The sequence below is a fragment of the Tenrec ecaudatus genome, chromosome 4, assembly GCF_050624435.1.
Source record: "Tenrec ecaudatus isolate mTenEca1 chromosome 4, mTenEca1.hap1, whole genome shotgun sequence".
In the NCBI taxonomy this organism is placed as follows: Eukaryota; Metazoa; Chordata; class Mammalia; order Afrosoricida; family Tenrecidae; genus Tenrec; species Tenrec ecaudatus.
Genome location: NC_134533.1, coordinates 111,251,594 through 111,276,646, shown reverse-complemented (window position 1 = coordinate 111,276,646; position 25,053 = coordinate 111,251,594). Strand labels below are relative to the sequence as shown.

Here is a 25,053-nt window from a genome sequence, read left to right as displayed (position 1 = left end):
GAGTGCATTAACCATTTAGACCACCCTCCAAAGCTCCCCAAATCAGCTCATCGCCACTGAGTCCATGGTGACTCACAGCAACTTGATGGGACAGAGTAGAACTGCCACTGTGGGTTTCTGAGGTTGTCAATCTACTGAGGGGCTGGTGGATTTGAACGGCTGACCTTGTGACCAGTTCAGTGCTTGATCCAGGGACTCCAAATCTGACTCAATAGCCTGCTTGCTACTGTCAGGAGCCACCTTGTTGGTTTGGGACAAAATGAAATACTACTGCCTGGCCTTGCACCATCTGCACTCTTGTTTTTAAATGTCGGAGCTCATGGTTGCAGACACAGGTCTGTCCAAGTCATTGAAGGACTTCTGCCTTTTTTGCTGACCCTCTTCTTTACCAACCATGATGTCCTCCTCCAGGGACTGACTGGTCTTTCCTGATCACATGTCCCAATTACCTGAGGTCAAGTCTCGCCATCCTTGCTTATAAGGAGCATTCTGGCTATATTTCTCCCAACACAGATTTGTTTGTTCTTCTGGAAGCCCATGGTATACTCAGTATTTATACAGCATACAATCCTGACACACTCTTTTCCTAGTTTTAAACCATGCAGTACCTCCTTGTTTTATTCAAGCCTGTTGATTTATGTAGAGTGTGGCAGTTACATAATCTGGTGTCAACTTGAGACTATTAAGAGTGAAGGGGTGGAGATTAGCCTGTCAATCAGGTCACACCTTGATGACCTCATTTGGAGGCCCGAAAGAGATAACTATCTCACTGGAGGCCAGATACACTCTCTTCTTGGGAGACATTCCTGTTGACAAGCCACATAGAGCTATGCTGATGGAGCCAGAGCCCTGGAGCTGGAGGAGCCACGTGGAGATCCCTGCCAGCACTGAGATGCTGCCTCTGCCACTGGATCCACAAGGCTTTCCAACCACTGGCCTGTAATCTTCCTGCATTCGGCATCATTTCATGTGCTGTGTGAGTCTGAAGAGGAATTTATAGTCAGGTACTGGACATATGGGCTAAAATCAGACTTATGGACTTGGTCTGGACTGGGCTGAGATGTTTGCTCAATATTTAATTGCTTTTGTATATAAGGCTCTTTCTTATACACATAGGAGTGTCTATGAATTTGTTTTGCTAGTCCACCAGGACTAACACATAGAGGTTCCCAATGACTACAATTCCCATTCCTCCCAATGATATCCCTAATCTGTTATGATCCCCACAGTGAAAGACCTTTGATTAGTCAATAAAACACAAATAAAGGTCTTTCTGGTAGTCTGCGTCTTTAGTCAAGACCTAGCCAACCTCAGCGATGATACCCTACCACACCCTCGCCCCAAACCTACTTGAATTTTGCAGAGTTCTCAGTTGATTTCCTGCGGTAACCATTTTGGGATTGCCTTTAGCACTATTTGCCTTAAGTGTGATCTTAATGATATTGTTCCATCATCCCCACATTCTGATGGATCACCTTCCTTGGGTTCTCTTCCAGTCCGTGGACAGCCTGCTTAGCAAATCGTGTTTTGCTGACTATTCCATTAGCACCCTAAGATGTGCTGCATGGGGGAAACATGCTAAAAAAGGACTCCTTCACGCACTGACAAGCAAAGAAAGGTATCACCTTGGGGACCAAGCTGTGGTCCTTCCAATCACCCCACATGCATTCAAGAGCCAGACCCAGACTGAGGAAGAACTGATGCACCTGAACCATTGGGATGGTGACTGACACTAAATATACCATGGGCCATCAGAAGAACTCCCTGGTCCGTCTTAGAAGAAGTCCAGCCAGAATGCTCCTCAGAAGTATACCTGGGGCGGGGGGGCTGCATCTCACAAGCCTAGGGCATGATGTCGGGAGAGGCCAGATCCTGGGGGAGGCTATCCTGCTTGGTAAAGTGGAGGGTCAGCGAGGAAGAGGAAGGCTCATGACAAGACAGGTAGACACCGCGGCTGCGACAATGGGCTCAAACATGGGGACAGTTGTGGGGACGGGGCAGCACTGAGCTGTTTGGTCCCGTGGTGTGTAGGTGTGTTTGTTTTGAGTTGGAATCTGCTCGAGGGCACGTGCCCACAGCAGCTCTCGTTGAATGGAGGGTGAAGTGCTGTTCACTGGGAACTTTGGGAGAAGTTACATTTTTCTATGGTTAGCGTCACAGCTAATAAGGCAAAACAACAAAAAAAAAAAGGTAGAATTCTAAGCATTGAACAGTTGTCCCAGGATCTGGAGGTAATCATAAAAGAAAAAACCAACGACAAAAACTCACCGCCATCGAGTCGATGTGGACTCATAGCAACTATGGAACAGGATAGAACATTCCATGTGGGTTTCCCAGGCTGGAATTCTTTATGGGACTAGAAAGCACCATCTTTCTCCCACAGAGTGGCTGGTGTTTCCACGCGGCTAACTTTGTGGTTAGTAGCCCACACGACACCACTCGGGCTCCTTACAGATAATCACAGATAGGTTGAACTTCTGACTCCTTGAGACCTGGCAGCTAGACAGTGGTTTCTGACCTGCTCCTGACCCACAGGCCTTCATCCCGGCATCGGAGTGTTAAGTGAAGACAGACAAGGGCCGGTTAACATCTATTAATATTTGGTCTTGGCAGCTCCACTTCCCACAGGGTAACAAAGAGTGCATGGTACGTGTCTCCAGAAAAAGAGCTACATTCTTACTAAAAACAACATCCCTACTGGCTGATTCTGTGTCGCTGACAGGGGGTTGCGGGAAGGCAGGCAGGCTCCTCTCCTCGGCGGTTCCTTCATCTTCTCCGCACTCCAGGAGCCCTGCGCCTGTCAGAACGAAGCCTCCCTGCTCAGAATGCTGCCTTGTAAATGGGGTACCCTGTAATTTATGGTCTAAACTGGGACACTCTTGGGAGTAAAAAAAAGGATGCTCTAAATAACCACAAAAGGGGGCACTATCGGGCAAAGAGAGACACGGCGGCAACCTACTTATAAAGTAACTCCCTCCCTCTGCATGCCAGTACCCAGGCGGGTCTCCCCAGGTTTCACCTGGTGGTGCTTGTGTACTGGAGCTGATCTCTGCTGTGGGCCCTGTCTCCATGGGACGGAAGGCCGCACACGCCCACTGTACCTTTCTCCTGGGCCCTTCGGCGAGGACGGCAGTCCTTGTGAGATCTACAAGCACATCCACTATTCCAGCGTGCCCATGGCCCTCCTTCCTGCCACTCAGGGCCAGCCTTGCCTACTGCCACCCCAGTGCAGGCTCCTGAGACCCAAGTCCCAGGAGAGCCCCGGGGCCCCACTGCTCTGAAAGGAGAGAGCGGACAGTCTACTGCTTCTCCTGTGCTGGGACTGCCAAGGGGGCAGCCGGCAAAGCCCTCTGTCCACCGGGGAGCCTGCCTTGGTCCAGGGCAACCAGGCATCTCCAGTGAATTAGCCCACACGTAATGAGGAGCCGTGGAGACAAAAGAACTTCTTCCTAAGGGCCCGTGGGGAGAGGAGCGATGGAAATTGACTGCCAAATTTAAAGGAAGGCAGGACGTCACGGCTTAGTGAAAAAGAAGTTCTAGCTGATAAGTAGGGCAATGCATGCTAGAACGGGCCCTTTACTTAGCGGGGGTGGGGAAGGGGGATGTCACTTAGCTACAATTACGTCAGTCCCTAACTTAGATATGCACCCCCTCCCCACACTAATTGTCATCCTTTTTCTAGGTCTTTGGCGTTCTGAGCTACAGGTTTCTTTGCTCTCCTCCATCTTCCCAATTCAAATACACTGCAACATGGCACATGCTGGAGAGGCTGTGGAGAGATCGGAACCCTCATCCGCTGCCGGTGGGACTGAAAATATGTGCAGCCACCGTGGGAAGCAAAATGGTGCCACCCCAGACAGCTGGGAACAGAAACTCCACAGCATCCAGAAACTCTGAATGTACACACACTGGGACTCTATGCATCCCTTAGAAACAGCTAGGAAACCACGAAGCACTGACCTCCTGGCCCAGAGGGGCCTGGAGAACACGATGCTGAGTGACGTTAGCCAAGCACAAAAGGACGAAAAAGGGGAAAATACAAGAGAAAGACTTTCATAGCAAAGGGAGCAGACTTTGGAGACTGCCAGGTGGGAAAGGCCAAGGAGAGAAAACAAAGCGCCGGGCTGGTCTGCTGACGGCAGTTAACTCGGGGTTACAGGAAGAGAGTCAGTCCTCACAGGGAGATGAGAAATCAGAGGTACACTATGGGGGATTGGATTAGTAGTTTGTTGAACACAAAGTTGATGCTCTGAAAGGACCAGCAACAACCACCACCCCCACACACACCTCATTTACCATTGACATAGTTTACAAAAGACATATGTAATAAAATTTTACTCCAACATGGCTAAAAAGAGAACGAAGGTGAAATGGAGAAGAAAAGGGGCTACCAGGGGGCTAGAGGTGCTCTCTGTCCTCGGACGAGTTAGAACCGGAGGCGTCTCCTTCTGCACGGGGTGGGGTGGTCCCTCATGCCCCAGAGTTTTACTATCTATCCCCTACTGCTGTCACATTTATTGTCCTGGCTGGAGTCTAGAGAAGGAAATGGTGTGTGTGTATGTGAGTGTGTGTCGGAGTCTCTGTGTGAATGTGTATATGAGTGTGTGTGTCCGTGCATATCTCTGTGCGTATGTGTGTTTGTGTGTGTGCATGTGTGAGGGCCCTGGGACGACAAACCCTGCCTCGCCACAGTACACACCCACGCTCCTCTCCTGGCCCTGGTGCTCCCTTCCCGCCCATTCTCACTCTGGTGCGTCCCCAGTGGCTACTGCTCAGTAGCTCAGTTCCCAGCCTGCCTTCCTGGGGGAACCAGGAGGGAAGGCAGGGTGTTCCCCGACAAGCCCAGCTAGAGAAGACTCTCCTTCTAGACTTGTGCTGCGTCTTGTTCACACCACGGTAAAGGACATGTGGTGTGAGATTAGCCAATTGCCACATGTTATATCATGGTCAAGCCCGTCTGGACTCCCGTCCACACCATGGGAGCCATGGTGACAGCGGAGGGTATCTGACCTTGTGGTCAGCAGATGGTCTCAGGAGGACGATGAGGGTGACTGTTCCCATCCAGATTCACAGCCCCGGGAGCCCGTTGAGGCAGGCCTACCCTGTCTCCTCGGGTCACCAGGAGTTGGAATTGACTCGATGGCACCTAGCGTACCCCACATGTTCAGACATACAAAGCCAAATGAAGCTCACTGCCATTGAGCTCATTCTGTTTCATGGGACAGAGCAGAATGGCCCCATGGGGCTTCTGAGACTGAACATCCTTAAAGGAACAGAGAGCCTCATTTTCCCCTGTAGAACAGCAGGTGGGTTTGAACTGCCCACCTCATAGTAGTCAGCCCAGTGTTTAACCCGCTGCATTCAGATACCCAACCCAAACCATACCCAGTGCTATTGAGTGGACTCCCCAAACCCACCTACCCACACGCCCTGACATCCAGTCCATGCCGACTCAGAGTGACCCTTTGGCAAGCAGAACCGCCCGTGGGTTTCCCAGATGGACACTCTTTACAGGCGCAGAGAGCCTCCTCTTTGTCCTGCAGAGCGGCTGGTGGATTCAAACCGCAGACCTTGCAGTTAGCAGCTCAGCTCATCGCCACTATGCCACCAGGACTCCCGGAATAGGACAGAGTATCAGGGATTAACTGGGGTTACACTTAGGGAAGGGCGCTAGAGCTGCCTGTCTGGGTTTGTCTCTTGGGTCTACCACACACTACCTCTATGACCGCGGGTAAGTCACCTAGCTGCATTTTAGCTTCCTCCTTTGTAAGCGGGGGACGATCATTAAAGTGGGGCTTGTGATGGGGATAAGGTGAGCTAATTTGCTGAGAGCACCTGCATAGTGATACCTGCTCAACCCACGTGGGGCCTGACTTTTCGTTTCTGGGGGTTTGTCTACAAACGTTCCCTCCAGAACAGAGGGCAAAATCAGGGCTCCTGGGCCAGTGCTCACAGCTGAGCTACCGTCCACTGACATGGCCGTCCTGGTGGATCCTTATATGACAGACGGGTGTGGGTTCTGGACTGTAGATGCCTGCGGCCGTGATCTCACTTTGGAGGCCATCTCTGGCGTGCTGATGCGCAGCAGCGCGTGGGGCCTTGGTGGAAGCTGTGGGCTGAGCCACCTGTTTCCTTGAGGGGACTGCTAGGGCCCCACTTTAGTGCTGGGCGTGACCCAGGCCACAACCTTAGTTTTCCTTGGATCGACCATGGTGCTTCTGATCGTTTTAAAACATGTCTCCTCACTGGGAAAGTCAGATCTCTCTTTTTGCCGACTGAGCTTCAGTAGAAGCCATGGACCAGTTGTGCCTTTTGGACATTTCTGGCTAGTGGCTTGGGAGCCTGCATTTGGCTCGCCTCCGCCTGGCCCTTGGATTTTGGACTGAACAGCCCCTCCACCATGTAAGACGGTTCCTCAAAGTTTTGTGAATGTCTGTGGGACTTCAGGGCAAATCACAGAGCCCAGGGACACGAGGGAATGTATTCAAGGCAGGCAGAGAGGGAAACAGAGCAGACTAGCATCTTGAAGGGTTGGACATTTGGGGTAGCTTCAATTTCCACTCCTCGGGACCAGTATGGTATGAATTCTTACAAAAGAAATGGTGGGCCACCACGGCTGCTCATCCGGCAAAGGCAGGGTTTATCAAATATTTAGTCAACAAAAGAGCTAGTGGACAAATGCATCCGTTTTTTTCCATAAGATAAAGAAAACTTCGTATATCCACGCGACCGAGGAAGGTAAGGCGGTAACCGAGGTCAGTGGTGAGGCCACCTGGAAGAGAAGGCGTTCGACTGCTGTAGAGGGACAGCCTCAGACTCCCACAGGGGCTGCTCTACCCTGTCCTATCAGGTCACTGTTAAAGGTCCCCAGGAACACTATGGTTCTCAGCCAGGCTCAACATGACCCCTCATCTTCTCAAGAGGTCTCACATAAACCTCCCCCCTTTCTTCACAGTTCTGCTGGTTCCACAGCCAACAAGGGGGCAGCGTGCTCCTCTCAGACATGATCATTGGTTTGTCCCAAAGTTTATGAACACGAGGCTCCTTTGTTTGCTCTCTCTCACTGACTTTCTTCACCTTCTGTGGGGCAGCGCGTCCGTCCCTCTGTCTCTTCCTGTCTCTAGCTCTCTCTTTCTTACTTTCGGCTATTCTGTCTTCACTCCGTCTCCCAGTCTCCCCTCGCTCTGCCCCTTTACTCCGATTCCATTCTCTTGCCTGGGCAGGTTGTTCACGCTAAGAAAACCTGTTAATTGAAATCCACGCTCTGGGTCTGCTTTGGGTTGACTTGATGGCAGTGAGGAGGTTAGTGGGAAGAGCAGTCTGAAGCAGATAAATGATGATCAGGAATCTTTTTCACTAAGTTTCGGGGTAAACCCAGTTCCATACCCACTTGCCATCAGTGAGAACATAGGTTCCGCCTGTGACATGAAACTTGATCTCCTGGGAGTCCTGGGGGCACTGCCCTTCTGGGCTTCTAGCCGGAGGGTTGGAGGGTTGATGGCCAAGCCAACCAGCTGCTCCACAGTAAAAAGACAAGGCTGACAGTTCCAGTAGGGAGTTAGTCACACACAGCCTTGGAGCCCACGTCTCGTAATCGACTCAGTGATGGGGATTCTGCTTTGGTGTTTAACACAGGGCTTCTAACCGGTTCAATCCCATTTCGACCCAGATACACTGTCAGCATGTACAGTTGAACAGGATCTCCAGGTGGGTCTTCTAGAAGCCTCAGGTGATCCTAAAGTCCATATACAATGAAGAGTGGCTTACGCTGTGGTTCTGAGTCAGTGGATCCAGGGTGCAAACTCTCACCGGGACAAAAGGGGACCAACCAGCTGGAATCCCAGGTTTACACACAGCTCTCATCAGGTTCCGGGGGGTGGGGGACGAGCTGTGCTGGCCTAGGAGATTTTTACAATGCCCCTGCCCCCCAGCGGCTTCTCAGACAGCCGTGGTCTCAGACCGAGTGTCCATGGACCCATTCACCCGTTTTTCAGAGAGAGGAGTCAATAGATGGGGATAAAAACCCTTCAGGTGCATGAGTTCTCCGCAGCGATTTATTATTTTTTTTATCAAGGCCAAGGAAAAACACAGCCCAGTCCTTAAATGAAAGGATATTTCCTGGATTTATAAAGATGAAGTGAGCAAGATGTGAGGGGCCTCTTTTCAGGACTTACTGTGAGTGGGAGGGCAGTACCCCATGATCAGGGTAAGCACTGGCTTACAGGTGCTTACTTGTCAATCTTACACATCTCATCGGATGTGGCAAAAACATGTGGAACTGTCCAGAATTGATCAGTAAGCACACACCCATAAGCCTGTGCTTACCCTGCTTCCTGAGTCCACGGGCACCGATGATGAACCCATTTCACAACGGCCAGGGAAGGGAGACAGAGGCGGCTAGTGAATTAGCCGTGAATACCTGAACCCAGGTGTCCTCAAGGCTATTCCAACTCGCCGAGTCCCTTCCTCTGTGGGTTAGAGTAGAGCTGAGCCCCCTAGCGTTTCAGTTGCTCCCACCAATGCTGAAGAGGAGCCTAGTACAGGCCTGAAGCATGGCGGCTCTGGCATAGAAAGAGACCCCCGGGGAGAAAGATGTGGCTGTCTTCTTCCATAAAGAGTTACAGTCTCGGAAACCCACGGGGGCAGTTTTCCCTGCCCTGCTGGGTCCCCGTGAGTCAGCATCGACTCATTGGGGGGGTGGGGAGGAGGATAACGGAGACATGGGTTTGATTGCAGGCTGATGGAGCTCTTGTGGAAGGTGTCAGGCTGACAGGACACTGAGCAAGTTTCACGGGGGCTTTTGACTAACACGCACTAAGAAGAAAGAGTAGTGACCTACTCTGAACACCCATCCTTGCAAATGCTCTGGGCCTGGCAGCAGTCCTAAGGGTGGCCTGGGATGGGGCAGCCATTCCTTCTGCCGGGGTCCCTAGGAGTCAGGAACCCACTGGATGGCAGCGAACAGAAGCAGTGTGCATGGGGTGCTGCATAGAGAGCCAGCCCCAAGCAGCACAGAACACCAAAACAGCCAGTGTTCTGCCATTCTGGAGTTTACGCACCAGTTGGGTGAGGAGATAAATAATCCCCAACACACATAGGTGAGCAGGGGGGTGTCCAGGTGCCCGTACGTGCAGTGAAGGAGAAGCAAGGTAAAGGGAAGAGAGTGGGGGTGGGGGGGCAATGGGGAAGTGAGAGGTTTGGTGAGAAACCATCAGTTGAGACTGAATGGAAGAAATGGAGCATGCTCAGAGACGCTCTGGAGGGAAAATATTTCAAGCAGGAGAAGCACCGAGTGCAAAGCCCCGGGGAGCAGAAGCAAGCTTGGTGTGCCTGAGGGACAGACGGGAAGGCTGGGTGATCAGAGAGCGTTACATGCGCAGCCGAGTCAATGCAAGTGGAGATGGAGACAGAGGCAGGCGCTCGATCGCACTGGCTCCTGTATGCCAGGGTGGGAGCCTGGGGTTTCCTCCACCTCCCAGAGAAGGTCAGTGGGGGTTTCCAGCAGAGAAGGTCACGTTGGATGATGCTGGCAACTGTGAGGAGGGGACTAGAGAAGGATGCAGGAAGGGACGGGGAGAGTAGGCAGAAGGCTGTTACAATCCAGGCGCTGTGCATTGACTTGCGTCCCTCCAAAGCCATATACCTGGGGATGGCATGGAGTCTAATATAATCACCTTCCCCAAGGCCAGGATAGTGGAATGCAAGCCATTCAACCGAGGTTGTACTTGGAGTAGGGTGGATCCAAAAACGTAACCACATCTGAGCTCCTTAAGGAGCAGTTGAGATGCGGAGACCTGAGCCTTCAGACGGGGGAGGGCAGATACTGTGTTGAGGATCACCACGAACCCAGGAATGGCCAAGGTTACCGACATGCATGGACACCACGAGGCTGAGACCTTTCTTTGAATGCCGAGCCTCCCCAACCGCAAGAAAAGGAAAGTCCTGTTCTTCACGGCCACCCTTGTGACGGCCCCGCCAGGGAAGGAGGACACCAGGAGAGTGAGGGTCGGGTGGCTTGGGTTGGAGCTTCAGTGGGGAAGCGGACCAGGAATGAAGGCAGTCTGGATATACTCCCAGGTGGAGTGCAGCGGGTCTTGGGAGGAATGTGTCTGAGGGGTGGCCCTACCGAAGACCTTGAGGTGGACGGCTGCATCCTGCTCGCCGGCCTTGTTCTCGGCGATGCAGACGTACTCGGCTTCATCGTCCTTAACCACCTCCCTGATGGTCAACTCAGAGCTGTCCTCGCTGAAGAAGTACTTCTCCTCCTCTTCCTCCTCGATCTGTTCCCCATCCCTGGGGGTGGGGTGGGGTGGGGAGGGGACACAGAGGCGAAGCTGTCATGATTCGGACCACAGAGATGGCATGCTTACTTTTAACGAATTTCCATACATTCAGGCTACAGCAATTGGGCGGGGGAGGGGGGGCGCATTTGGGCTTCACCAAAAAAGCCCAGATGCCAAATCATGCTTCTGTGGACTCCCTCTATCCCTCCATTGGACCCTCTGCCACCCTGTCCGAGGACAATTGCTTACACTCAGGAGGGTTTCCCAGAGAGCTCCCCCAAGACCCTGAACTCTGGTTCTGTCCCTACAAGGCTGACCTTGACAGAATTCAAAGCGCAAGGCGAGAGAACATGACAGAGAAGAACCCATTCTTCACCTGGAGTTGACAGGCCCCAGAAGCCCACCCACTCCCCTGAAATGCCAACAGGGGCCCCAAAGGAGTCCCAGGGTGATCCCCTTTCCTTGAGCCCATGCCTTACTTTGTCCAGCTCATAGTGGGCTCTGGGAAGCCTTCAGCATCGCACACCAGGGTGACGGACTGGCCGAGGTTGGCGGTGGCGTTCACTACGCTCTGCCTGGCCTGCACAGTGGGCGGCACTGGAGGGGAAGAAGTCATTGTCAGAGGAGGGACCCAGCAGACCAGAGGAGAGACACTTTCAGCAGGGGGAGGGGGTGGGGGGACACTCCTGTTCACGAAAGGTCCCAGCCCTGTGAGTCAGGAGCTTGTGGGGGTGTGGGGCCTGCAGATTAGCATTCAGATTCTAAATTCATGTGTGCACAAAATAGTTACTGGAACTCACTCACTCATCCACTCCGCAAGCATGCATTGCCATTTTGGTAAAAGAGTTCATAAGTCTTCCTGATGCCTCTACTCATGTTTAAACAGCATTCGGTTTACAGTGGCAGGTTAGCTATGACATACTTTCTCAATCAATGCTCCCCAGACACAACTACCACGGCCTCTCAATATGGGAAAAAGATGGAAACTACTGCTCTTGTTTATGAAATGGTTGATCCCAATCCGAAATGCACCAGTTCACCCAAGAGTGATGTTCCTCCAGGACCGCACCCCCCCCCACCAAAAAAACCCAAAAACACCACTGTGCACAAACTGTTTTACCAAGGGAACGAGAGAGGGAAAAGGGTTTGGTAAACAACAACAACAAGCCCCTCTTATCTTTGTATCAATAGCCTAAATCATTCAACCACGATTTACTTATTTTCTCGGGACTGCCATTATAATTTCCTGTACACAGCTTATAAATGTCAGATCGATTCCACGGGTGTGTTTATTTGACACCGCAGATTAAGATTAATCAGCCCACGGGCTGTGATTCGAACTGTTCTGAGGCCCGGATTGATTGTAATATTTCTTCCAATGTTGAAGCAGGGGACGAGCTTCGCAATTACTGTAACATCAAGGACAGTGGGGGTGAGAAAGGAGGCATTGATGAGCCTGGCGAGAGTGTCTCAGGCTGTAGACAATGGAGGGCATTCAATAACAAGGCCAAACACCCCCACGTGGAGGGCAGGCCCAGAAGCAAGCATATTTATTTCACAAACCCAAAAGGAAGGTAAGGGGAGTGAAGTTTGGGGAGCAGAAGGTGCAGGATGGAGGGTGGGGCCGGAAGAGCGGTTCTTACCATTCACAATGACTTGAATGTCCTTGAAGTTGATCTCCCCCCGTGCCAGGATTCTGCCCTCACAGCGATAGGTGCCCTCGTCTGTTTTCTTGATGCCTCGGATCTGCAGGTAGTTGTTGGACAGGACTATGAACCGGACTAGAAGAGACAGGAGACAAGAGCAGGTCCATTCAAGGATCGGTCAGAAAGCACTGGAATGGGCAGGCAGATAGCGGTCCTCCCCCGCATCTTCCTTGTTCCGTTCTTAGGGATGTGGGTGTTGACACGGAAATACACACGTGTCCCCAGTGCTGGCACGGAGCCTGGAGCAAAGCTCTACTGAAGACTTCTCTTCTACATGGAAGAGAAAAATACTCCAGTGCCTGAACATCCCAGGGAAATTCCATATGATCTCTAGGATCCGGAGCCTGACTTTGGACCGGGTTGCCCCACTGGACTGGCCGAGGTGGGAAACACCGGGGATCCTGTGGCCCTGGAGACTAGGCAGCTGCCCTGAGATTCAGGTCTCACCATCTTTTTTCAGGATGACATCTCGACCTTTGTGCTTCCAGATGATGGTCGGGGGGAGGGAGCTGACCACGTCACACACGATCACCGCGTCCTCCCCCTCCCGGAACTCCTGCGGGGTTGGTGCATTCTTGAACATGAGCTTCTCTGGAGAGACAAAAGCAGCAACGGGAGTGTGAGGAGAAGTCACAGGATGTCCCTTTCCAACACAGCCATGCCGGCCGGATTGGAATCCCGGGCCACGCTCAGTCTGAACACCGACCGATGGAGCGGGGATCGAACTCATTACTTGGCCAAAGACGTGCAAGACATAGAAGCTGGCACACATCATGCCGTCATCATTTGGCAGTCATCACTGTCTGTCTACTTGCTGAGCGACAAATGTATCCTACTTTGTGCACAGAGGCGTCCAGGGGGCTGCAAGGACTGCCTTTCGCAAGGATCCCTGTCCACGGGGAGGGGGAGGGGGGCGCCAAAGAAAGACGCTACAGAGGAGGAATGGACTGACGGCCAGGGTGGTAGCAGTCATACTTTTATCTGCCTTCCGCTCCCCTCCACCCCCCCAGCACCTCACCTCACCTGATTCTCCCTCAGCAGAAAGGATTTTGAAGACGGAAACAGAAGAAAAGCAGACTGAATGGAAACAAACATGCGGGCGATCGATAATGTTCCATGAGCCGTCACCCACCATCCCACTGGCCGACGGGACACACGCATGATCATAAGGTAATGAGACGCCACCCCCAGACAGGGTTTCGGTGGCGTTGGGAATTGTCTTCTCCCCTTGGCTTGGGAGTTCAGATATAATCCCACCCTCCACCGAGCCTCTGGGGCTCCCTTGCCAGGAGGGAGCGTGAGATCAGAAGAGAAGACGGGAATGGTATGCTAGTCAGTGGATGCCTGGAGGAGGGCTGACACCCCTAACTGACCTTGGAGAACTGTGTGACACAGACTGGGCGGATGGCGGTCAGTGCAGGGTGGCAGTGGCCAGTGTGGACCAGGATGGCAGGTTCTGAGGTTGGCCAAGGACCATTTAAGAATGAGTTGGAGCTCTTAGCTCAGTTAACAGAGGACTTAGGCTATTGAGGTTTACTTTTTTTAAAACCTGTTTTTTGCTATGCTATGAAATCCAGCTAGGTAAATCTATAGCGATAGTAACCGGATTAATGGTTTCTTAGGGTCGTGGTAAGGGAGGTCCAGGGGGTCAGGAATTGGGGAGCTGATAGTAATGAACATAAGGAAGAAGAAAAAGTTCTGAAATTGATTGTGGAGATGATGTCACCACTCTGAATATGCGTAAGCCACTGACTTGCAGGATATCTGAATTATATATCCACACAGCTTATAATTTTTTTAAAAAAGGAGAGAGAAGACTTAGGGAGAGAAAAGGGCAGGGTACTAGCTAAACACATGTCCCGACATTGCCACCTGCCCTGTTTCCCACCCAGGCGTCTCCCAGGCCAAAGGAGGGGACAGGGGTTGTCAGAGCAAGAGCGGATGGCGCCTCTTACGGAAGATCTTCACGTTGACCGTGGCCTCAGACTCGCCGCCATCCTCGCCGGTGACCACGCACTTGTAGATGCCGGCGTCATCGATGTTGGCATTGTAGATGGTGAGCGTGGAGGAGGAATCGTCGTTCCACACCACGGAGATCCGCTGCTGGTTCGGGGTGAGCTTCTCTCCATTGGGGGAGAACCAGGAGATGTCTTTGTCTTTGGCATCCCCTGCCACTGCGGGGGAAGATACTTGGCTCAGACCCAGGAGGGGAAAAAGACAAAGTCCTGTCCCCCACTAACCCCACCCCTGGGGAGGTCAACGGGAGCTCAGTACAAGCTACTGAACAGCAGGACTCTCAGGGAAGGACCATTCAGGTTTCTCTGTGTCATTGATAGATACACAACACGTTCCCTGGTGTTTGAAACTAACTCAGCCAGGGTTTCTGCTGGGATTTCACATAGCGGTCCAATCCTTGAAAAGACATGGGGAAGGATGGAAAGAGGATGGCTTTTGAGAGCCTACTGTGCGCGTCACTACTAAGGCACACAGTATCAGAACCGAAGGAGGCGAATGTATCCAGAACCTGAGTTCAAGGCCTCTGGCTGGCCAGCTTGTTTGCAAGAGCTGCGAGCATGGGCTTCTAGGTTGCAGGTGACAGAGCAGCTCACCTCAGAGGACAGGTTCCAACCCCTTTGATTCTGCTACCTGCCATTTCAGCACACCTGGCCCGAGACAACTCACTTCCTTAAACACGCCTGTGAGAAGGTGGCCGGAATTCCCCAAGCCTCCTTCCCGCAGGCCCCCAAGATAAGCAGACAGCTGCTTGGCTCACCCAGACCCTGAGCCCAAACCGGCAGGGCCCTGGGTGCCCAACATCTTCACAGCACCCTTTGGGGCCTGCAGCGCCTGCCCCCGCGCAGATGCTTAGTATGGAAATGAAGCAGCCTCCCTTTCAGGGCCCATCATGTTTTCAATAAATATCGCTATTTGCAAGATGTGCTGTGGGCTCGGTGGCTGCCTCTCCAGATCTTTTAAATTGCTGTAACGAAGGCAAACCTGAAGAACACATCCGCCAGCCATCGCACTGCCGCTGCGGCCGCCACAGCAAATTGTGATCGCACTTAAAGCCCCTCCCTGCAAAGGCTGCTTGCTAAATGTCACGGTTTACACCTAGCTCGGCTCTTTCCTGGTCCTCCGAACCCCAGGAAAGTCACAGACGGAGACCTTGCAGCCGAATTGAAACCCTTTCTCCCACCAGATATTCCCTGATCATTTTCTGCACTGAGGAAACTGGCCTATCTTGTACAGCCCGCTCCCCCACCCCCCGCCTCACAGACATACAAATTGAGAGCACCTGCTCTGAGAACACCTAGCACCCTGGTGGGGACAAGGGGGCGGAGCAGTTGCTTTATCAGCTGTCCCGGAAAACCCAGGACCTGTGTTGTCACAGCCGGAGATAAATCAGTCCTCAGTGCACTTTGAAAAATATGTTGGATCTCCATGGATTTTCCTGTTCTAAGAGATGCTACGAAATCAACTGAAGACCCCCCTGAAGCATGGTTCAGAGCCGTGTTCTGCAGATCCACTTGCAGAACTCCAGCTGACTGCTAAGCAGAGGGGCCTGGCAGTGACTCACGACTTTTGTGCGTTGTCCTGCCTTTCTCCGAGGAAGTCCTGACATGCTCCTCCTTACCACATGGGGATGGAGATGACGCAGTTTGCTGTGCTGGGAGGGAAACGGGCCCCAGAGCTCCCCCAACCTGAAGGGCCGTGCTGTGCACCTGGCAGCAAGAACAATGCCCAGAATTCTAGGCACGGGGCGACTGGCCTGGGCCACTGCCCGCATGGCCATGGGTTTCTGAGACAAGTTCTGAACCTCAGAGGGGCGGAGTGCACTTGCCTTGGCATAAGAAGAACTTGGATTCTCCCACGCTGATTTCTCCTTGGCTGGGAACGATATCCACCTGCAGAGACACTGAAACACAGAAAGTCCAGTTTTAAACACACCTTGGAGTTTCAGAGCAAGGACATCAGAGTTTCCATTCACATGTGAGGTCCTCCAGCTCACTGTAAGAGCGAGCAAGCGAGAAGGGAAGGCTTGGTTTACAGAATCTTGTCACCACCAGGTAATTCATTGTTTCTCAGGCCACAGCCAGGAGTGGACATGGCCCAGATCATTCCCTGCTGAATGAAGCTACCATTTCTATCAGATGAAGGTGAGCTCTGCCTTCAATGGAGCCCCTCCAACACACACACACACACACACACACACACACACACACACACACACTCCCCAGTAAAACCAACCCCATTGCCCTCGACTCGATTCCGACGCGTAGAGACCTGACAGGGCAGAGGAGAATTGCTCAAGGCTGTATCTCTCCATAGGAATAGAAAGCCTCCTTTTTCTTCTGACGAGTATCGGGTGGTTTTGAACTGCTCGCCTTGCGGCTAGCAACCCAGCACATAATCACCACGCCACCAGGGCTCCCTCAAAGAGTCCCACTGGTCGTTGACTGAGAGGGTCTGATTTTAGGTCTCCCCAGAAGCCTCTTGGAAGAAGGAAGTGATGAAGAACTGCCCCCCCCCAAATCCCAACAAACCAGCCACTGACAACTCTATGCCGACACACATGGGGTGGGATCCACTTCACCGGGACTGGTTTTCAGGCCCCGTGGGAAGGCTGAGGGTCCTGCTCTAAACAGCTGGCATCGTCGGATTTTACAGGATGGAGTTGCAGCCCAACCAACCAAATCAAACCAAAGGCTGAGCCCACTCCAACTCAGGGCAACCCCATGTGTCTGACCAGGCGCTTTTTAATACCACTGGAAGTGCCCCACGGGCCGTGGGCGGAGACCTCACTGAGTGAGCAGGACGCCTTCCTTAGAAACACACACAGAATCCTCTTGCCCATTCTCCCCACCCTCCGGACCAAGAACTATGAGCGGAGAGAGCTGAGGTGGAAGGTTCCGACTGGTTCTGAACAGGGTACAGCCAAACAACTGCGGGTGAAGCCCCGAGAAACTGAACTAGCCAGTGCAGAAGGCAGCCTCAGCCACCAGCATCACACTTAGTTGATGGTTGGATGGTCGGTCACGCTTAGGAGATGCTGTGGGCTCCTCCCTCTGTGGGATCCCTGGGCTCTTTGGTTACTCTCAGGGAATTCCCACTTGAAGATCCACAAACACTGCCATCTCACTCCACCCATAAGACAGACAGCATCACCCCAGCTACCACAGAGTCCCTGTCCTCGCCCTGCTCCCCGTGTATCTGCTGCAGATACACGCCTCGTGAAAATAGCTGTTTTAGGGAGGGGAGGAAAGGCTTTGTTCATCTGAATTCAGCTTCCTCCGGCCTCTCCTTCCCTGAAGCCAACTCCATCCGGAAGCTCATGGCTAAACAGGCGCTTGGCTCAATGCACGCGGCTTCTGAAAACCAATATGCAGGAGACGCCCACAACCAAACGGCCTGGGAGCGCCCCGCTTCCTGGGAACAGCCATTTTCTTTTCACAGTGGGCTGGAAAAAAGCGCGTTGCCATGGTGACTGGTGAGCAGGCAGGCAGAGCTGCTGCAGGTCTCCCTCCCTCCCCAGCTCCTTCCAGGAAGAGAACAGCAGAATCCTCAGCAGAATGCAGGGATCCAAGGGTCTGCCTAGGCAGGGGAGAGCAGGGGATGAGTGAGGGGCAACCTGCGAGGGGGGCTGCAGTCTTCTTGGTGATTCCACCTGCAGACAAAATGAACGAACGGTTCCTGAGACTCTGGGAAACCCCAGCAAAGGCTGCAGGGAGAGGAATTTCAGGAGAAAGAGCTGGGGATGGGATAGACTCCAGGATAGGGCTGACCCCTTGAGCACAAGGCCTGTGGCTCAAGGCTCTGGCTGGCTGGGGCGATGTGGTACAGAATTCAGGCAGCTGTCTCCCTTTCACTTCGCCTGCACCCATTACTCATTGTGACTCAGGACTGAATGCTCCCCCAGCCCCCGGACAATAAGATGGTGACAGACAGGCACGTGTGATGGGCTCTGATTACCCCCCCTCTTCTTTTACAGGGAGCTCAGGTCCCACTGTGCTCCCCAAGTGGAGAGCCTGCAGGAGATGGGGTGGACTCCCCAGCAACTGGTTTTCTGCTCGAAATGCTTCTGCCTCCTTGGGAAAGCTTCCAGTCCTGCCATAGACAGCAGCACTTCTGCGATTCCCGGGAACAGCTGCCCCACCGTGTCCTGATGCATTTTCTAGTCCCAGAAATGGGGCCAGACCAGAAGGGGAGTGGCTTCCCCAAAGCCTCTGCTCGTTCAGTGGGGCTGGGGGGCCGAAGATCCCAGGCCCCCTGGCTCCCAGGTAAAGTGCTCTGTCGATGAGGTAATGCCCCCTCTGAGAGGGAGGGAGGCTTAGAAACCACCTGGCACCATGGGTAACACACAACGGTAACACAGGGGACAAGTCTAGGGCTGGGAGGCCCCACCATCATTTGAAAAGCACAGACCCTGTGTTCTGGGTCCCTGGAGGGCAGGTGCTTACAAGCCACGAACATCTCTTTCAAGGCCAAACTCTGGCTGTCTGTGGCCTCCATTCCCTAGGAAGACGAGCCCAGACACTGGGCCCCCAACCGTCCGCCACCTAAGCCACAGTACTTGGTGGAGTTTGCTTGAGTTGTCATGGCAAAGGAGCGGCCGGTTCCTGCCTGAAAGTTTCTCTGGCCCATCGGCTGAGCACTAGCAGCCAGCTTCAACATATGGACCCTGTTATTTCCGCAGAGCCCTCGCTGACGGCTGGGGGAAGGGTAGTCTGGTCCCCCTCCCCCCAGTTCTTTGCACACAGAAACTCAACTCTCAGGCAGCGGGTAGGGAAGAAGTGGGGCAGGAGAAGGAGGCAAGGTTTCCCTACCCAAACACGGCCCAGAACGAGGGACGCAAATTTCACAGGGATTCTAAGCATCACTGGAGCTTTAAGAAGAGGTACACGCATGCAGACGCCCGGCCTTTTGTACCATGGAAAAGACAGTGATCCCTCCTTTAAGGCATGGGGGTCAGCTGAGCCAGTGGAGCCCCAGCATCCCCGAAAGACACTGCTGGAGGCTGGCCACAGCAGCACGCAGGCCAGGGGTGGTGACTCTCCCCACCACAAGCCTGGGCAGTGGGGGCTGCCTCATGGTCGGTGGTAAATCTGTACCAAATGGGAAAACGCCTTCCCTCCACGTTTTGCTCCCCTATTTCTTTCCAGCCTCCTTCATCCATTCCTCATCCCAGCACAAAATTCCCATCTCCGCTTTCACAGGGCACAGGTTGCTTAGGTGGGGGAAATGTCCTCCCCAGGTCTAACTCAGCTATAAAGAACACACGTTACGGCAGTTCTCCCAGAAAGAGTTCTCCTGCTTTGCATAATGGCTGTGAGTTAGCCCGCTCTGTCCCGGGGAATCCTCGCTGCTGATCGACCGGCTCTCGGGCCTGCACAGACACTTCGGGGGGCGTGCACAGCCACGCTCTTCCCAGGGGGCCTCCGTTGCTCCCCAGCCCGCAGTGTCTCGCAGCGAGGGATGGCTCTTCTCACCTTGTGCTTTACAGACCAAGTGGCATTACGTCACCCCATCCTCTGGGGCCATGACGCGAATGGCTGTGTCAACTTCAGAGAAGAGGATATGGAGGCACAGAGCAGCACACTACCACACCCAGCACTGCAGCCACTCGCAGGCTCGCCAGGAGTCGGATGGAATTGACCCCACGGCAGCTGTTTTTAATCTTGGCTTTGACCCGCTGCCAGCGAGTCATTTCAACTCACTCCTCATGGGATGGAATAGAGTTGTAGCATAGGGTTTTTGAGGCTGTACATACATCGTTACTGGTGGGTTTGAACTGTAGACCTTTGGGTTAACAGTCTAAGGTTTAACCCGTGGCATCGCCCAGGCTCCAATGCCAAGATTAAAAGACATCCAGTTGGAGTGGTTATGTGTTGGGCTGTGATCCACATGGTCGGCAGTTCAAATCCACCAGCAGCTCCGACTGAGAGACTGGACTTTCTACTCCCGTGTAACAACAGTTACAATCTCAGCATCCACTTGATGACAGTGAGCATGGTTTTGGAGTCTAACACTAGAAAGGTAAGGAGAAAGACGAGGCTTTCTGCTCCTATAAGGAGTCAACCATCTCCCTGGGGGACGGGCAACAGAAAAGTGGGTGAAGGGAGACATCAGACAGTGTAAGACATGAAAAATACTAATAATTTATAAATTATTGAGGGCTTGGGAGGGAAGGAGGGTGGGGGACGGAGGGGAAGATGAGGAGCTGATACCAAGGGCTCAAGTAGAAAGCAAATGTTTTGAGAATGATGATGGCAACAAATGTACAAATGTGCTTGACACAATGGATGGATGGATGGATGGATTGTGACAAGAGTTGGACAAGCCCCCAATAAAATGATTTTGAAAAAGAGTTACAGTCTTGGAATCCCACAGGGACAGTTCATCTCATGCAGTAGGTTTTTGTTTTGTTTTGGGTTCTAAGGCAAAGGAAGCTTATAGTGCCACAGGTAAGTGTTAGCTGAAAGGTCTGCGGTTTGATCCCAATAGCCACTTCTCAGGGGAAAGGGCCTGGCAAATCACTCCTGTAAAGATTTTCTCCCCCTGGAAAGCCTGCCCAGCGAGGACTGTTTGTTTCTGGGCCACAGGCTCTGGAGCCAATGGCACAAAACACCACTGCCGAGGGCAGGGGCGGTGCAGTGGGAGAGTTTGCACTTTCCATGTGGGGGAGGCTGGGGTTCCCCGTGGCCAGGGCACACCGCGTGCAGTCTCCACCCAGCTGCTGGTGGAGGGCCTGCATGTTGCTGAGCAGACTTCAGAACCGCTTCCGGAATAAGGTGGACGAGCAGGGGAAGCCAGACCACCTACTTTCAAAAAGCACACCCACTTGAAAGCCCGTGGGCCTCAATGCTCGCTGCGCCCCGCGTGAAGGAGATGGCGCAGGACCAGGCAGGGTTTTGCTGCATTGTGCTTGGGGCGCCGTGCACTGGGGTCAACTCACCATGGTAACAGCTGTGCCAAGGACCGGGCTCGTTCCCTCTCGTCAACAAAGTGCCCTGTGCTGCCCACCTCTTGTTTGTTCTATCAGTACATGGTTGCCAGTGACTCCCTTTCTAATCATGCGATAGAAAGAAGAAGACCTGGTGCAAAGGTTTTACCAGCAAGCAGCTGCCGTCATCTCTGACCTGCTGAACTGTAACTGACCCCTTGGCTCATTGATGGTCACAGTATTGCCCCCATCTTACACGCGGGGAATAGAGGCTCAGAGAGGTAAGGGATGCTTGGGTAGAGCCGAGAGTCTAACCCAGGTAGGGTGGAGTCACCATCGCAGGCACTTTCTCACCTTTCAGAGTCCCTCTGGGTTACAGTGGGACTGGCCCTGTGGGTTTCCAAGACTGTAACTCTTCCCCGCACAGAAAACCTCATCAGAAAGCTGGTGGGTTCGAACTGCTGACCTTGCAGCTAACAGCCCAGGCGTTTCCCACTACGCCACCAGTCAGAACTGACAGGATGGCAGTGAGTTTGGTTCGGTGTCCTCTCCATTTTGAACAGACAGGAAAGCACACACAGAGAAAGATTCTCATGTGAGAACCATTTGCCATCGCCTGGTCTCATTTAAAAAGTAAAGTAACCCCATGGGAATGGTTTGTGGTTTAAAATCTGTTTTCTGTTTAAATATGTTAATTTTTTAATTGATGCTATGTTCTAAAAGAAACTCCTTTTAGCAAACAGCTTCGGGTCCACAGACAGGAGTTATGTAACTCTCAACTCCGCCGCAGAAGCAAGGCTATAAAGTCTCAGTCGCTGAAGGAAAAAGTGAGCGAAATTCTAGATCATAAAAGATGCACTTATCCGAAGAGGCAGGCACCTGGCTAAGGCCAAGCAAGAGAGGTCCACTATTCTACTTGCAGGGGCTCACCGCTTCCACTTGAGTCAGCAACTTCTGTGGCAGTTTAATTGTACTGGGTTTCCTTTCAGAGTCTAATACACTTGAGGACATAGGAGGGAGCTGGAAACCTAAAAGGGGTTTCTCCCTTGGCTAATTGGAAACCCTTTCTCGCTCACGGGTTGTAACGACACTGGCTGCTGAGGAAGACAGCCTGCAGATGAGCAGCGGACGACCTATGGCTGGCGCGGGCCCGCCAGGTCACCAAGTGAAGAGAGAGGGAAGTAATCTGATTAATCACTGACTATGCCTGAGATGATGGAATGTTCTGGAACCTATTTACTAACCGCCAAGAATTATTTTTAAAAGGACATCAGATCATAGCTATGCACTTGCTTTATTAGCTACTGTTCTAGAAATGAGCCTTAAATATCATTGCATTTAACCACATTAGGAGTTATTTTAATTAAAAATTTTTTTCAAGGTATAAAGAATGAAACCCGAAAGCCTCTTTTATTTTAGAATACCTGAGCCTTGGTGGTGTAGTGAGTTACTTGATGGGCTGTTAACCATAAAGTCAGCAGTTTGAAACCAAAGAAAAACAAGGTTTTCTATTGCTCTAAAGCAGCGGTTCTCAACCTGTGGGTTGCGACCCCTTTGGGGTTTGAATGGCCCTTTCACAGGGGTCACCTGATTCATAACAGTAGTAAAATTACAGTTATGAAGTACCCACGAAAATAATTTTATGGTTGGGGGTCACCACAACATGAAACTGTATTAAAGGGTCGAGGCCTTAGGAAGGTTAAGAAACACTGCCCTAAAGAGTTGCAGTCTCTGAAACCCACAGGGGCAATTCTCCTCTGCCCTACAAGGTGGCTCTGGGTCTGAATCAACTTGATGGCATTGAGTTTGGTAGGAAACCCAGATGCTCGGACCATGAGGGTCATAACTGAGGCCCCAGTGCTGGCCTTTGGCCACCAGCAACGTGCTCCAAGGAGAAGAAAGGGCACCCTTGGGGCTAAGTCCACCGAATGAACCTGGAAGTAAAACGGGAAGTACTGCGGTGGCACTACAAAAGGGCCAAGGCCAAGGGCTCTGCGGTCACCGGAGTCCCAGAGTGTGAATCTCAGCCTCTCATCTGTAACATGTGGAAACTAGAATTCTCCTCTCGGGTTGCTGGGAAGATGAAAGGAATTAATAGTCCCCGGTGGGGGGGGGTGGGGGGTGAGGGGGGTGTGGGTGGGGGTGGTGGTGGGGGTGGTGGTGGGGGTGGTGGTGGGGGTGGAGGGGTGGTGGGTGTGGGTGTGGGTGGGGGTGGTGGGGGTGGGGGTGGTGGGGGGTGGTGGGGGTGGGTGTGGGTGGGGGGTGTGGGGGGGGTGGGGGTGGGGGTGGGGTGGGGGTGGGGGTGGGGGTGGGGGGGTAGGGGATGTTCCATAAGTTGGTAGAAAACGTCTATTAACTGCTCACTCATCCCCCCCCCCCCCAGGGTTTTCCCTTCACACTCAGAATACTGCACAGCACATACTAAACCTTTGGTACTGCTAAGGGCTCCTATTCAGTCTCAGCCTCACTCACTGCCATCGGTCGATGCCGAGTCCTGGCGACCCTGTAGGACAGGGTAGAACCGCTCCCCTAAGTTTCCAAGGCTGTAACTGTTTACGGGAGTAGAAAGCCCCATCTTTCTCCTGCAGAGTGGCTGCTGGTTTCAAATCGCTGACCTTTGAGAACACAGCTCAGGGCATAGCCAGGCTCCTTCCTATTCATAATAAACCTATCGTCATAACACTTTCTAAAGAAATTACTTGGGCTACTTTTTCTGGTGGAAGCCACGTTTCATGTTACCTTTTAAAATAAAGCAAGCTCCCTACATGATCCCGTTGTTGCTTAGAATGGTACCCAGCCTACGTAACTGATTCCAACTCCAGACGCCCCCGTGCATGCCAGCAGAGTACTGCACTCAATGGGGTTTACAATGGTTGATTTGTCAGTTATTGCCTGGCCTTTTCCGCACCACCCAGGAACCCCTGGTTAGACTTTGACAGCTAAGAATTCAATCTGAGCCCCAACCCATTAATGTGGGTGGAGAAGGGAGACCCCACGCCCTGCCCGATAAGTCACTTTCTTTTGTCCTCAGGTTTTTCATCAGTGAAATAGGGATGACCCTCCCTGCCCCCATCCACAGCCCCCAAAATAAATCTTACAGCAATAGAGTGGATTCCAGGCAGAATGCCCCCGTGGGTTTCTGAGGTTGTAGCTCTTTATGGGAGTAGGAGGGTACATCTCTTGGAGCAGCTGGCGGCTTAGAACTGCTGACCTTGCGGTAACGCCCGATGTGTAACCCACTATGCCATCGTGGCTCCTATAAACCCCAAACCCAAGCTGATGGTTCCTAGAGGGATGACGAAACAAACAAACTCACCACATTGCAGTTGATTCTGACTCATAGTGACCCTACCGGACAGGGTAGAAGGGCCCCTGTGAGATTCTGAGACCGTGACGCTTTCCAGCAGTGGCAGACTGTGGTCCTTCCTGGTGAGGACTGAGCAGGGTCGTGGGATTAGGGTGGGAGGGGGTGGCAGTTAGTGGCTGCATTTGTAAGGAAATCGTCATTCGAACGGGAAAGAGTCCTGGGCAGAGCAAACGGTTAAGCATCTGGCTGATAACAGAAAGGTTGATGGTTCAACCCCACCCAGAAGTAGCTCGGAAGACAAGCTAGGGGTCTACTTGTGAAAGATGGCAGTCTTGAAACCCTGAGGAGTGGGTGCCACTCTGATGCGCATTGGGGAGACCTGAGTCAGAGCAGACCCCATGACCCCTGAGTCTTGTGGTTGCTTTGTTAGAACTGGAAAAGAGGAAATTCCTACCAGTAAGCTAAGGGACATACCTAATTTGCAGATCATGTACCTCACCCACCGCCATCGATGGGAGAGGTTCTGACTCACAGTGACCCCATAGAGCGTTTCTGCGGCTGCAAAGTTTTACAGGAGCAGGCAGGTCGCCTTATCTGCCTCCCACAATGCTGCTGGTGGGTTTGAACTTCCGATCTTGCAATCAGCAGTCCAATTCTTGTAGAACGTACATAGACATTTCTAAACCCACATCACGTGACAGAGATGCTGCCTTCTTTAGACTCATATACCAAGGGTGCTGTCAAAGTCGATCGTTTTAATAAAGACATCAAAACTGGGTGTGTTTTATATAAAAAGCCCTGAAATAGGAAGCCACA

At 52.5% G+C, this 25,053-nt stretch overlaps 1 protein-coding gene across 5 annotated transcripts in view; it reads right to left on the bottom strand.

The window, feature by feature from the left end:
- NCAM1 (neural cell adhesion molecule 1) overlaps positions 1-25,053 on the bottom strand; it is a 370,435-nt gene that overhangs the window by 57,424 nt on the left and 287,958 nt on the right. For all 5 annotated transcript variants that reach the window (XM_075546609.1, XM_075546610.1, XM_075546611.1 and 2 more), the window contains exons 2-7: positions 15,831-15,905; positions 13,945-14,163; positions 12,437-12,580; positions 11,927-12,064; positions 10,763-10,880; positions 10,127-10,293 (exon numbers count right to left, since the gene is read on the bottom strand). In XM_075546609.1, the coding sequence (XP_075402724.1) occupies positions 10,127-10,293; positions 10,763-10,880; positions 11,927-12,064; positions 12,437-12,580; positions 13,945-14,163; positions 15,831-15,905 (861 nt within the window). The remainder of the gene's footprint in view (positions 1-10,126; positions 10,294-10,762; positions 10,881-11,926; positions 12,065-12,436; positions 12,581-13,944; positions 14,164-15,830; positions 15,906-25,053) is intronic.